The sequence below is a fragment of the Kwoniella botswanensis genome, chromosome 2, assembly GCF_036426115.1.
Source record: "Kwoniella botswanensis chromosome 2, complete sequence".
Lineage (NCBI taxonomy): Eukaryota > Fungi > Basidiomycota > Tremellomycetes > Tremellales > Cryptococcaceae > Kwoniella > Kwoniella botswanensis.
In genome coordinates, this window is record NC_088600.1 from 2,474,012 (window position 1) to 2,486,201 (window position 12,190).

The 12,190-nt window shown below is 44.7% G+C and overlaps 4 protein-coding genes across 4 annotated transcripts; 2 read left to right on the forward strand and 2 right to left on the reverse strand.

The window, feature by feature from the left end:
* Positions 1–2,837: 2,837 nt before the first annotated feature.
* Positions 2,838–5,151, forward strand: L199_007831 (uncharacterized protein; the record flags this gene model as incomplete). Its single annotated transcript, XM_064893517.1, has 4 exons — positions 2,838–3,775; positions 3,862–3,923; positions 3,998–4,547; positions 4,677–5,151. The coding sequence occupies 4 exons, from the start codon at positions 2,838–2,840 to the stop codon at positions 5,149–5,151; spliced, it is 2,025 nt and encodes a 674-aa protein (XP_064749589.1).
* Positions 5,152–5,762: 611 nt separating this feature from the next.
* L199_007832 (uncharacterized protein) lies at positions 5,763–7,319 on the reverse strand (the record flags this gene model as incomplete). Its single annotated transcript, XM_064893518.1, has 8 exons — positions 5,763–5,936; positions 6,043–6,282; positions 6,398–6,414; positions 6,493–6,523; positions 6,608–6,786; positions 6,884–6,974; positions 7,061–7,072; positions 7,146–7,319. The coding sequence occupies 8 exons, from the start codon at positions 7,317–7,319 to the stop codon at positions 5,763–5,765; spliced, it is 918 nt and encodes a 305-aa protein (XP_064749590.1).
* A 1,188-nt stretch (positions 7,320–8,507) lies between these two features.
* Positions 8,508–9,514, reverse strand: L199_007833 (60S ribosomal protein L11; the record flags this gene model as incomplete). The annotated part of the gene is made up of 5 exons (XM_064893519.1): positions 8,508–8,556; positions 8,645–8,737; positions 8,828–8,926; positions 9,103–9,325; positions 9,481–9,514. 5 exons carry the CDS (start codon positions 9,512–9,514, stop codon positions 8,508–8,510), a joined length of 498 nt encoding a protein of 165 aa, XP_064749591.1.
* Positions 9,515–10,399: 885 nt separating this feature from the next.
* L199_007834 (uncharacterized protein) lies at positions 10,400–11,723 on the forward strand (the record flags this gene model as incomplete). Its single annotated transcript, XM_064893520.1, has 5 exons — positions 10,400–10,547; positions 10,620–10,715; positions 10,833–11,041; positions 11,132–11,485; positions 11,601–11,723. 5 exons carry the CDS (start codon positions 10,400–10,402, stop codon positions 11,721–11,723), a joined length of 930 nt encoding a protein of 309 aa, XP_064749592.1.
* Between the last annotated feature and the right edge of the window lie 467 nt (positions 11,724–12,190).

The following is a 12,190-nucleotide window of genomic DNA, read 5'->3' on the forward strand; positions in this document are numbered from 1 at the left end:
AAGAAGAACAATAAGAAGGTATGATATGTTGATGTTGAATGTGAGAAAGGCGAAAAGGAAAAAAAAAAAAATGACTGTTTGTCCAAGCTGCGTGAAGGAGGAGGGAAAGGAATGTTTCAAAAGTAAAAGAGCAGGAATGGGTAGTGACTCAGGTTTGTCGTAAGTCGGAGGCAATGTGTGTGTGTATCTTGTGTGTGACTAACGAGCAACAGTATGTGTGTGCTGTGCTGTGCTGTGCAAGAGCGAGGAGTACGTGTGTTAAAGGGTAACTACCTCATAGTGGGGTACTGACTCTGTTACTCAACTCAATGGAGATACCAAACCCAGATAAGATCGTATGGTATCGGCTTCGGGATGCCTCTCTTTGTTCTCTTTCTTTGGGATTGGGAAGGGACAAGGGCAAAGTGATCGGATTGGAATTGGGGTGTGACCGAGGGTTGGATATGGTATGCATTGTCAGAGCAGAGGAAGAGGAAGACCCGAACTGTGTTTGTCTGGTATACCACAGTGGAAGTGTGAAAGCAGAGAAGAAATGATTATTTGTATTGATGTGATGATTTCTACAAATTATTCTGCATGTCGTCTTCTGGAATTTGTATTTTCTCATTGATTTCTACAAATAACTGGATCCATTTCTACAAATACTTGAACGTGATCCACGTGGGCCAAGATAAGTTTTTACCGTAAGAGGACAAGGCATAGGACGATCTCCCGTACTACGGCAAGAGATTTGGGCTACTCCAGTTACAATTCGGAGTATAGCAGAGCAGCAATCAGGAATGTTTCGGAAAGTTTTTACGTGGACAGTAGCTGTAACCAAGAAAAAGGGGAACTAACCTTTTAACGTAATTTTAATTTTCCTTTTTATCCTTATTTGCCACGATCCGGATCATTCGCGCAGCAACCCGGCAGACAAGCAGGCCTTCGGGCGGTCGTTCGTAAAAAGAAGAAGAAGGGTGAGTCGCTAGTTCATTCTTTCCTCGACGCCACCACACCTTCCATTCACTTGGTCCAACTCAACTCACTCCGACGCAGCTGGTGGGATGAAGAAAACGAGTACCGTAAACAAGCCACATTCGTCATGTTGAATACAAGGGACTTGCACGGACCAGATGTTCTCCGTCTTCCCCTTGCTTTAGCTCAGGTCACGTACAGTGTGTCCGTCTGCCTTGTGGTCGGATGCAAAATTGAACAACCTTGTACCAAGTCATGAGAGACATCCACTGAACTGTGCATGAACCTGCGCATGTAGCGATCACGGCCTTGGTTCAGAGGGTAGATTGAGAATAACGTTCGCTCTGGCTGCATATTGGGACGATCTGCAGCATTGCTAGCAAGCTGAGGTATGATCTTCAGTATAAAAAAAAAAGGAACAACGGTGCTATTGCTCGTCGATCTTCTTACGTGGTTGATCCAGCACTAACAGGACGCTATCTCGATCTCCTCTTCATCGTCATGGAATCAAGGAACCCGAGGGATATACGTAAACTCTTGCTTCTCAACTTTTCGCTTAGTCCAGTTTAAATCCTCAATCCTCAACCTTCATCCTGGATAAGCTCGTTTAACTGTTGTCTCGTGTACCGCATACAATGGTTGTATCTGGACATGGTACATATCGGGAATCATTCATAGCAAAATGAACAAGAATTCCAATTCCATTTCTTCCTGAGAAATTGTTCTCAACCATTCCAACGGATCTTACCACACAAGGTTTGCTTCGGGTCCTGATCCTGATGCTTGTCTGGGTTTTGACCCAGTCGGAGTACCTTGATCAGTCACCTCCGACTCTATTGAGCTGATCGCTGGATCCACATATGTCCTTTCGAGATCGCATGAAAATGAACATCGACATACGGTATGATCAGATCGGACTGGGGTGAATATCGAGTATCTCCAAGATGTTGGTAGAAGTACAGACCATGATGTGTGGATCGAAAGAGTGCTGGAATTGAACGGAGCGCGCAACATGGCTTCTGATCTGGAACGGTACCCAATTTCGATATTGTACTAGCGATAGCGTGTATTGTGTTGCTATGTACGCTGCCTGCATCTTGGAAATGCTGAGCTGCTCACAATTCAACACATATCCATAATCATTTCAGTACATCAATTGTCTTCTCAACCGCCAAAGCGGACTTTCATCCCTTCGGTCGATCAGGAGAGGATCATTGACGTTAAAGTGTACACCTGAAGCTCGACTTTTGGCGATGCCTGTTCCCACAGAACGTCGGTCTCACCACGACTTTTTCAATCGAAGGTTATGAGTCGCGATACATTGTAAGAAGTCAGGTAAACCAGGCGGTGCTTTGAATGCTTAACATACATAAAGTACGCGATGGATCAATAGCTTCGAGAACATCATTCCACTGCATTGTGCTGTATGTATGCGCCATCGTCTAGGTAGGCATGCATGGATTTGACCCTTGACAATGTAATTACGTAGTTTGCGTCTTGCCTCTTCCTCATCTGACAGGACATGTTATATTGGAAGTGCCACTAACGACTTGCAGGAATGTCGACTGATTTCCCCACAGATAACAACAACAACAACAACAACAAAGAAAGAAATCATTCGCGTATGTTACATGCATTATATACCATCATTCCTGCTTATTCCGAGTATACTTCATATACACCAACACACGATCAACACCACCTCCTCTTCCTTTGGTCCTCTCTCTCTTTCTATCATACTCTGTTTGACGCTTGTTTACGCTTCTTTACGACTGTTTGTGCTGTCATGTTCACGTCTCATCAGATCAGATTAACGCTTTGACCCAATCCCAATCATATAGTACCCATCCACCTGTATACCTGTATCATATAATAGTATCATCATGTCAACGTCAACATCCATATCACTATCTAACCCACCGAGCACACCGAACAATTGTCACAACCGATATACGAGTACACCGACACAGACCATACCTAGAAACGGACAGGGTCACAACTATGCAAGTGTAAAGAAGATGATGGACAGAAGCACAGATCGCCATCACCCTTCCACTTCAGTACCTGCTCCTGCTCCTGCTCCTGCTCCTGCTCCTGCTCCTGCTCCTGCTCCTGCTCCTGCTCCACCAGCCAACATATCACGATTACAACCACATAACAACCAACAACAACATACCTTGACCTCGGGTAACAACAAAGGCCTAAGACCTTTAGGGATGTCATCGACATCCACACTTAACATTCCTCCATCCTCAACCTCCAGTCCATCCTCCCCTCAGATAGGTGGGAAATCTCCTCTGATAGGCTCGACGACTAAGCAAGATAGAAGGAGAAGTATGATCATCTCTTCTGAGCCTATCGAAGAGGTAGGAAGAGAAGCACAGGAGCAAGAGCAAGACGATACGTCCAAGAGTAGTCGGAACAAATTGAAGAGATTATCATTATGTTCTCGACCACCTTCTCTAGAACTGATCGATAACCACACCAACGTCCACACTCACAACAAGCCCAATACGTCTACGCCGATCATATCGCCCAATTTGACTTCACAGCCTTCCACGCCCCTTGGCGGAGGTGGGAGTACGAGAAGACCCGACCGACGGATGGGTGTGAGAGCAAGTATAAGCTATTCGCCTGCCATCCCACCCAAGACGGCTGAGAGGAAAGCGTTTGGAAGAGGTGATGGATGGGGTATGGAAGAGGATTTCAGTAGGGATGATAACGTACAGGGAGGGAGGGAGGATGGGAGTGAGACTGAGCTCGAGAACATAGATAGGAGAGAGGGACACAGGTTTACGGGTGTACAGACATTGGCTGAGAAGTGAGTATGAGACATTACCATATAACGCCACGCTTTTCTCTGGTAGTATGCTGACTGATACTATCGCCTACCGCTTGTTCACTCAGACACGCCGACTTGCTCACTCATATCGCACAGAGGGAGAGAAGGGTCGCAGAGCTGAAGCAAGGTGAGTCATCGCTTTTTGATTTCCTGAATGAACTTGACAATGCTGATCTTACATTTGGTTCGTGGATGGAATAGAACTCCTCGCACAGGAAAATGCTCTTGCTCAACTGAAATCGCGTTGGACGACCATCGTCTCTCGATCTGCCTTATCACCTACTCAACCGCAGATCATCTATCAGACTCACCACACACCTCCCTCTAGGCCATCTCAGTCTCAGTCGAACCGTCGTCGACCTGTCAGTATGATCTCCACCTCGACCTCAACCTCATCGACCTCTTCGCTATCACTAGCAACTATCGACGAGCCCGTGCCTCTTTCTGCCTCAGCGTTGATCTCGTCTACGGGCGGATTGAGCAACACCGGCGCAGCGGTTCTGAGCGGACTGATCAGTCAGACAGAAGGATACCTCGGGCCAGAGGTCGTACAAGGTGGGAAGCGGTTTTTGGGCAATTTATGGAAGACTGTCGGTGCTGCTGCGGGAGGTACGGTTCCTCTCACCCATCAAGAACCAGCGATTAGGGATCCATGTGGAAATGTAACTCAGAATGGACGAATGGAGGAAGAAGAGTTACCGAAGAGAGAGGATGGAGCGGATTGGAATCAGTTGAGCTCAAAGCTGGATCTGTGAGTCGATAAAATACTTGCCGTTCGTCCGATCATAACATCGAATCCCAGAATATCTGATCGCGATCCTCTTCGTTGATTTTGCAATTTTCATTGATACTGGTATGTGTACTGACATCTGCATTATAGTGCAAACCTACAGAAACTCATTATTCCCTGGGACACGAACACCAGCACTAACACTGCCTCCCCTTCACAACCTCGACCACCATCGTCATCTTCCTCGTATCCCAGTCGAAGATCTAAAGACCGCCGTCCAGTCGATCGAAGCAATACCGTAACTCCTACATCGTTCCAACGACGTTCTCCAACTTCACCATCTGCAACGGTCGGACTGGGATTTGATCTGAACATTAAACCTAGATCTACCATCTCAACCTCCCAGGTTTCACCCAAATTACTTCCCGAACCCATATCAGCGGACTTACTAGATGATACAGCATCAGTGTCAACGTCGAACAGTTTGATCATGGGTTTTGATGATAACACGGGTGTTTTGGGTAAAGCCCTTACCCCTTCCAAACCCAAATCTGTATCTATGAACAAGACAATCGCCTCTACCGCCTCCTCATTGACAACATCGGATAAAGGCTGGGATTGGTGACTAGCCGCCCGAGGTCTTGGTATTTGGGCAGGGGTGGTAATCGTCATGGCTAAAGCTGGTGAGACTTATAATATCTAAGTACGGGCTGCGAGTGTATTTTATCAAAGTGTACTGTGTTTGGTGCGAATTCTTGGATTTGGTATATTTGATTTGACTTGATGATCAGAAATACAGATATAGGATATAACGGATACGGATACGGGATACGAATAGAGGGTTTGGGTCAAAGTCACGATAATGATCAATTCTCTGTACTATTAATTAATCATTTTTTCCCTACTCTTATGCAATGAACTTCATGATTTTCATTCGCAATCTCGATGGACAGAGTTTAGCTGGATTGACAAGGGTTACAACCCTAGAAGTCTTACAAAGATAGTAATTTCGCAATAAGCTGATACCGTACCGGACTATTTGCATCGTATTTGAATTGTACTGAATTCATTGGTCTAAGATCTAACTGATTATAACTTGTGGATTTCCTTTTACTCTGATTATACTTATTTGTAGATATACTTCACTAACCAGAGATAGTATCAAGTTGTCATCTCATACTCTGTATCTCCTATTAGTCCCTTTTGTTTATTCCGTTTTCCTTTTCTGTAAATTGTCTAATATTCTGAACCCTCGATCCTCTCATAGTACCAAATTGGTTCGGTGGCATTGCAGTTGGATTGGGTAGTTTGGTCGATAGGCTTCAAAAAGCCATCTTGAGGTCGTCCATACGAATGGGTATAGTACCATACTTCATATAAGACCTGTCGAGTAGGTCCAGTACATCCGAGCTGTACAGCACACATCATAGGACCAAACCAGTCAGGACGAATACACCTTACTGTAGCTGACCAATACAACAATTTTGATTGATAGCATCACATATGAATAACTCACATAAGGTTCAGCTCCCGAGGCATTAATCAAGACATCTTGAATATCATCAATCTTATAACTGGTTTCGTTGGAAGGTACGATCCCGGCTTCTTCCAACCATTGATAAGTTGGGTATTGAATCTGGGCTTTGACGACCGATTCGAGGAAATCGATAATGGAAGCTTCGGTACTGTTCTCGTACAAGGTGCCATAACAGTCGGGAGAACCGTTGAATCCTACATCGTAGGTCGTGAAGCAAGTCTAGAAAATTTTTCAGAATGAATTGAGCTTTCGACTCTCGACGATGCTCTGTTGCTCTATTTTACGAGGTGATATAGGACCAGATGTGACAACCCATATGTGAATAATGACTTACAGCATGTTTACTGAATTCTACTCCAGTCACGAAAGAACTCGTATCAGTCTCAAGTTTATAACGCGGACCATCGATCACAATGAAGCTCAGCTCACCATGTTGCCAGAATGTCCAATCAGGCGAGTTCTACGTGGACCACAAGATTTACTCCTTCAAATTAGCTTCGCCGCCAGACATAAGATAGTTACAATACGACTCCACTCGACTTACTTGGGATTTCCAGAACTTTTGCATGAAAGCCAACATTTCATATTTACCGTATTTCTCCAACAGGGGAGTAATCACATCACCACCTTGCCAAGCTGGAACGGGTGTACCATCGGGTTTACCGGTCGTGGTATTGGGCGAAGGGACGGGATCGTATTGTCTTGAGAGATCGCAGTATTGGCCTGAACATTCATCAGAATCATGATCATCAACACCATGAACAAAGCGAGGTAGAGAGTCAAACACTGGTTGATGCAGTGGATAGTAAGCCCTACTCACCATATGACCCATCGCATCTATCAGGCCATAGGCCATGGATTGTCCATGATCCCTTAGGTAAAACTGAACCTTCGTTCTCGAGTCCTGTATACTGTAGGCCATACCAAATGGCATACAGTATCAGTAAATGAAATGGGCAAGATCGTGCTCAGTATAATCGTATGGTTAGTCACTCACAGTATCCCAATACTACCATACAGTACAGCTCTTTATCAGCTACAATACATCTCTTGCCAATACACCTTGCTCAATTCCGACTTACCTGAGTTACCAATACCAACCCTTCAGTGGGCGTACAGCAAGTGTCCACGATGGCCGTCGTGTTCTCACATGAATAGATGGGTTTAGTCAATGCACAAGTATGATTATCGGATGACCAAGCGTTCGCGAGGGCGAGCAAAGGTAAGATGATGAGCAATTGGATGAGGGGGTACATGGCTGGATTGACAGATTATGCTTTTATGGTTAGTCAAGCTGACTTGTACTATCGATCTAGGATAGCAACCTTGGTAGTAGTTCGGCCAACAAAGTGTAGCATGATTTGTATGTATCCGCATTTCGAGCCTTTCAAGTATATTTGTACTGTAGCTTCAGTCATGCTCTTGATTTCATGATTCTCATGGAATGCGTCAACTTCACCGACATTATCAGAAATGTCTTTCGGTCAGTCAAGGTACGAAAAAGATGGACTCGTCCGGAGCAACGTTTGTAGATTTATACCAATAATATACATCCTCATTTAATCAAGAACATGGTTTCGCGTGATGCTCCATGCACGTTCATGGGACGCGATGGAGTTCGAACGGAGGCAGGACGCTTCTTTCTTTCATATGCATAGGTAGATATCAGCAATGAACAATGAATTTGGTTGTCTTAAACAGCGGTGGAGTACATGCTTGTGCCCCGAATATCGATATGCAATTCACTTGTAGAGGTCTATCTTACTCAACAACGTTGATGCACGTTCCGATGTGTTAGGCAATGGTGTGACACCTTTGCCCTTGACGTTTTTACAACGTCATGCCGATGGCGGTCAGTGGAAAGCCAGTCCGATACCCTTTTATGAAGTTTTAAAGATCGCAGTTCAGCATTAGCATTTGACAAATACAGTGATAAGCGACACTTATGTCTTAAAGAGTCAACAGACGTAGTAAGATTAACTCGCCACATCTTGTGTTTTTTGCAGCTTGAGATGTCTCGGCTTTTCTTTGAGACCACATGCACTCACTGTGCTATTGGTTGATTCTTTTTATCCGGAAAGCATACAGTAAGTTTATACGTAAAGTGAAGGTCTCTGTCAAATCACTATCTTGACGATCAGCATAGATAAATATGAGTGAGGCTGATCCCGTAAGTCTTCGTCTCGATCTGCGATCATATATCGTCAGTTTCACGATATGATCGTATAACTCGGGATACTCTCCCATCGTATTGTTAGTGATAGCGTCAAGACTCTTCAACATTTCCCAACGAAATCTAAGACAATCACGCCGGTCAGGACGTATCGGGCGGTGTCAACCGTCATATATAATGCAATACATCCCCAATTCTCTTCATCCAAGTAAAAACCTAACCCCTATGATCAAATGAAGTTTTTACAATATCAGAAGATAAACTAAGTGATTTATCGTGAGACAATACCATCGAATCGTTGCTTGAACCAGGCGACGGTGCTATAAGAACGAAGATAGTTATATGATCAGCGTGGTGTCATACATCATCGATAGTTGGTTGACGCAGAACGAATAAGGCGTGACTCACTGTTCAGGTCTGACTCGGTGGGAAGCACCGACCTTGCCGACAGCGTGCTTTCGTCGAGCAACTCTCATACCTGGTCTACCCATGACAACGAAGCTTTGAGAGAGAGGGTTGTCAGCGAGACGGATGTTAGAGGATAAACACTTCCCAAAACGATGGACGTGGAAGAACAAAACCACAACTCACAAGTCCATACCGAAGATACCAATTCCTGGGTCGTACTTGATACCCAAATCAATGTGTTCTTCGATACCGAAACCGAAGTTTCCGGTTTCAGAGAAGTTCCTATGGAGTCGAGACAGTATCAGCACATATCCTTCAATCGTCCTTCAACATCTATCCATCCAGTCCCTCTCGTTCCACTTAAACAACGTAAATCATATTCTTCCCAGTCTTGTTAATGACCAAATCCCCTAACATGCCCTTCCTTCGCTACGGCTATGTAGAAACACCGAACCCACCTCTTTCTCAACTCGTACTCCTTAACCTTCAAAGCTCTCTCCAAGACTTCCTCGGCTTTAGGACCTCGGATGGTGACGTGCACGGCGATCTTTTCGTTTCTTCGGATTTGGAAAGATCGGATGGTGTATCTGGCCTTTGAGGTGACGGGTGTTTGACCGGTAAGTTGTTCCAACACCTTGGCGGCTCGGGTCAATCTATCACCTGATTCACCGACGGAGATGTCTATTGGTCGAGAGAAGAGGATGGGAAAGGACAGAGATCGCAATGATGTAACAGTGATAAAGAAAATTGTCGGAAAGGAAGAAAGGGTAACAATCATTATCGTATCATCAGCAATCTTTATTCCATCGACACACATGTCAAACAGGATAACCCACTGATGACCAATTTGTCAATCTTGAGCTCCTTCATAGGGTTGACGGCGGCGGTTTTGTCGGCCTATTGGTATGAATTCTATATCAGTCTTTTGACCTATAGCCGCTTTCACGATCCCAACTCCGTCTAATCCTCAATCCCTTCTCCATCATGACACATCGTACTAGGTCGCTTCCTGATATTCTGCTCAATTCTGATCACGTCCATTCCCTCAGAGCACCCCCCCACGGTATCCCTCCTCCAAGTCGTTTTATCCTCCATCTTTCCTAACAGATATTCTTCTAATCCCTCTTCGACTGCCTACACAACCAATCGACATGAACGAAACGTACCATTTTGAAGATCTACAGCGATGTAATGTCAGCGTTACTGCTGTCCGTCTGATAGTTGGAAGGTAATGAGCACTCACGTATTGTCTTTGATGGATGAGGAAGGTAGAAGAGGGTGTATGTTGTGCTATGTATCTTGAATACCTCGAATCGATGGCTTCCTGAACCTGAACCCGACAGCCAACAGTCCATCAGTCACAACCATGCATACGAAAAAACTACAAACCAGCATAGTATCGGTAATTCACATAACTCCGACAGCGCGAGACCGCTCGAGGTAGATGTGGCACAGCATGGGGGGCAGAGAGGTAACATCGGTGATAGTACTATCCATTCTAGCAGAGCCCTTAACGCCGACAGTTGCGATTGCATTGAATGGGCGGGGTAAGACCCTTTATGATGACGTGTTATCGATCCCATTGATGAATGGCGTACGAGTAGAGATGTCTGTGTGGATTGATATTTGTCTGTATTCCATCGTTCTATCGTTCCTACGGATGATTCACACAACACACTCACTTGTTCTTCTTCTCCTTCTTCTTCTTCGACTACCTCACTCATCCTTATCACCCGTCGCCGCCACCCAGCCAAAATGTCACAAGCGACTTACCTCGACGATACCCGATACCCTGGTCCCAAGATCCACGAAGCTTCAGCAGAGATAGCTGGTTTACCCACTCAAGATGAGTTAGACGCGTATCCTAGGATGTACACTTGGGGCGAACTGAAAGAGGTCATCGGTGAGTACAGTATCACCATCTTTTGTTCATGATAGCTCAATCGCTCTGCTGATTTGCCGTGCTCGTTGGCAGTGAATGGTCAACTGGAAAAGCTCATGAGGAACAAGGAGATGCAAGTGAGATATAACAGGTGGATGAACGGTATCAGGGAGAAATACGGATCTACAGGTGAGTCATATCACTGTCCATTCCAATCAATATAGCTTCAAACAAGACCCACTGCCTGATTTCCCGATGTATGATCCCTTCAAGTATCTGAGCTGACGTTATACATTCATGTAATAGAGAACTATTTGAAACAAGGCCGACTCCCATTCCCTCACTCAGCTGCTGAGCCTACGTATGATTCGAATGGAATCTCATCTTCCATCCCACATGACTACCTGACGTATGATGCTGAAAAGGGCTTTGATGGGAGTAAATATGCCGTATTGACCAACGATTGGCCATACAATGTACCCTACGGCGTTAGACATTTGTGTGTCTGGTCAAAAGTGAGTCATCCTCTTCATATATATGATCTGTCCACATTGAAAAGTTACTTTCCTTCGTCCTCAGAGAGCTGACACCTCTGTCTTTCATAGCTCCCCATCGCCCACAAATCACTCGTCGATGACGACCCAGCCTTATGGACCAAGATCGAAGAGGAAGGTCTAGGCGGATTCACCGGTGTGATACCATTGACCCCAGCTGAGAAACCTACGAAACCTGTAACCAATGGTACGACACCGCCTCACCCTTTTGGATGGGGAGCAACGCAATTGAGCGATTATCAATCGGACAATTGGTTGGCTGTAGATCTCATGTTTGGCGGGAAGGAAATGAGGGACTGGGCAGGTAAACAATATACTTCAAAAGGTGGTCAGGAAGTTCAGAAGATGGTAGAGGGTCTATGGGATGTGAGAGGCTGGGAGTGCTTGTGGTTCGTTAATCCTCCTGTAAGTTCATACGCTCTTCATCATTCCATCATATAATCCACATCTGCCTCTAAGTAACACGATATGACCAGTCGATTATCATATATCACATTGTTGACGCTTTGCTCTTTCACAGCGAATCCAATCTGTCCCTGGATTATCCCATTTTCACGTCTTCGCTCGACGAAAGACACCCGAAGAGATCGACGCTGCCGAGATGATCTGGGGTAAAGGGGATAAACCTGAACATCAACAATGAGATATATCGTGACTCAAGGCAGGAGGGGAACAAAGAACATAACAACTTCACAACGAGATATACGAGATCGCATCGGACAATAGATTGTATATAGATTAAATCAACTCACATACATACGTACATATATGCTTGCTTACTACAAATTAAATCAAATACGTGTAATATAGATACATAAAGTGTTAAATAAAATTATCAGATAGATGTGTATAGATTTTCCCATTGGATTGGCGAGGCGTTGCATATAGAGTATATGAATATACAAATAACCATATGAAATACATCACAACTTGATGGAATAACATAGCATCATACTTGATATATGGGTACGATTCTGATGCACTCTGTAAACTTGGACTGATCTGGGCGAAAGACTCGAGGGTTCAAGACTTTTCCAAAAGATGCAGCCGGTAAACGATATGAAAATGCATTATGCTCTATAGTGATATTGATATGAATATTGATGATTC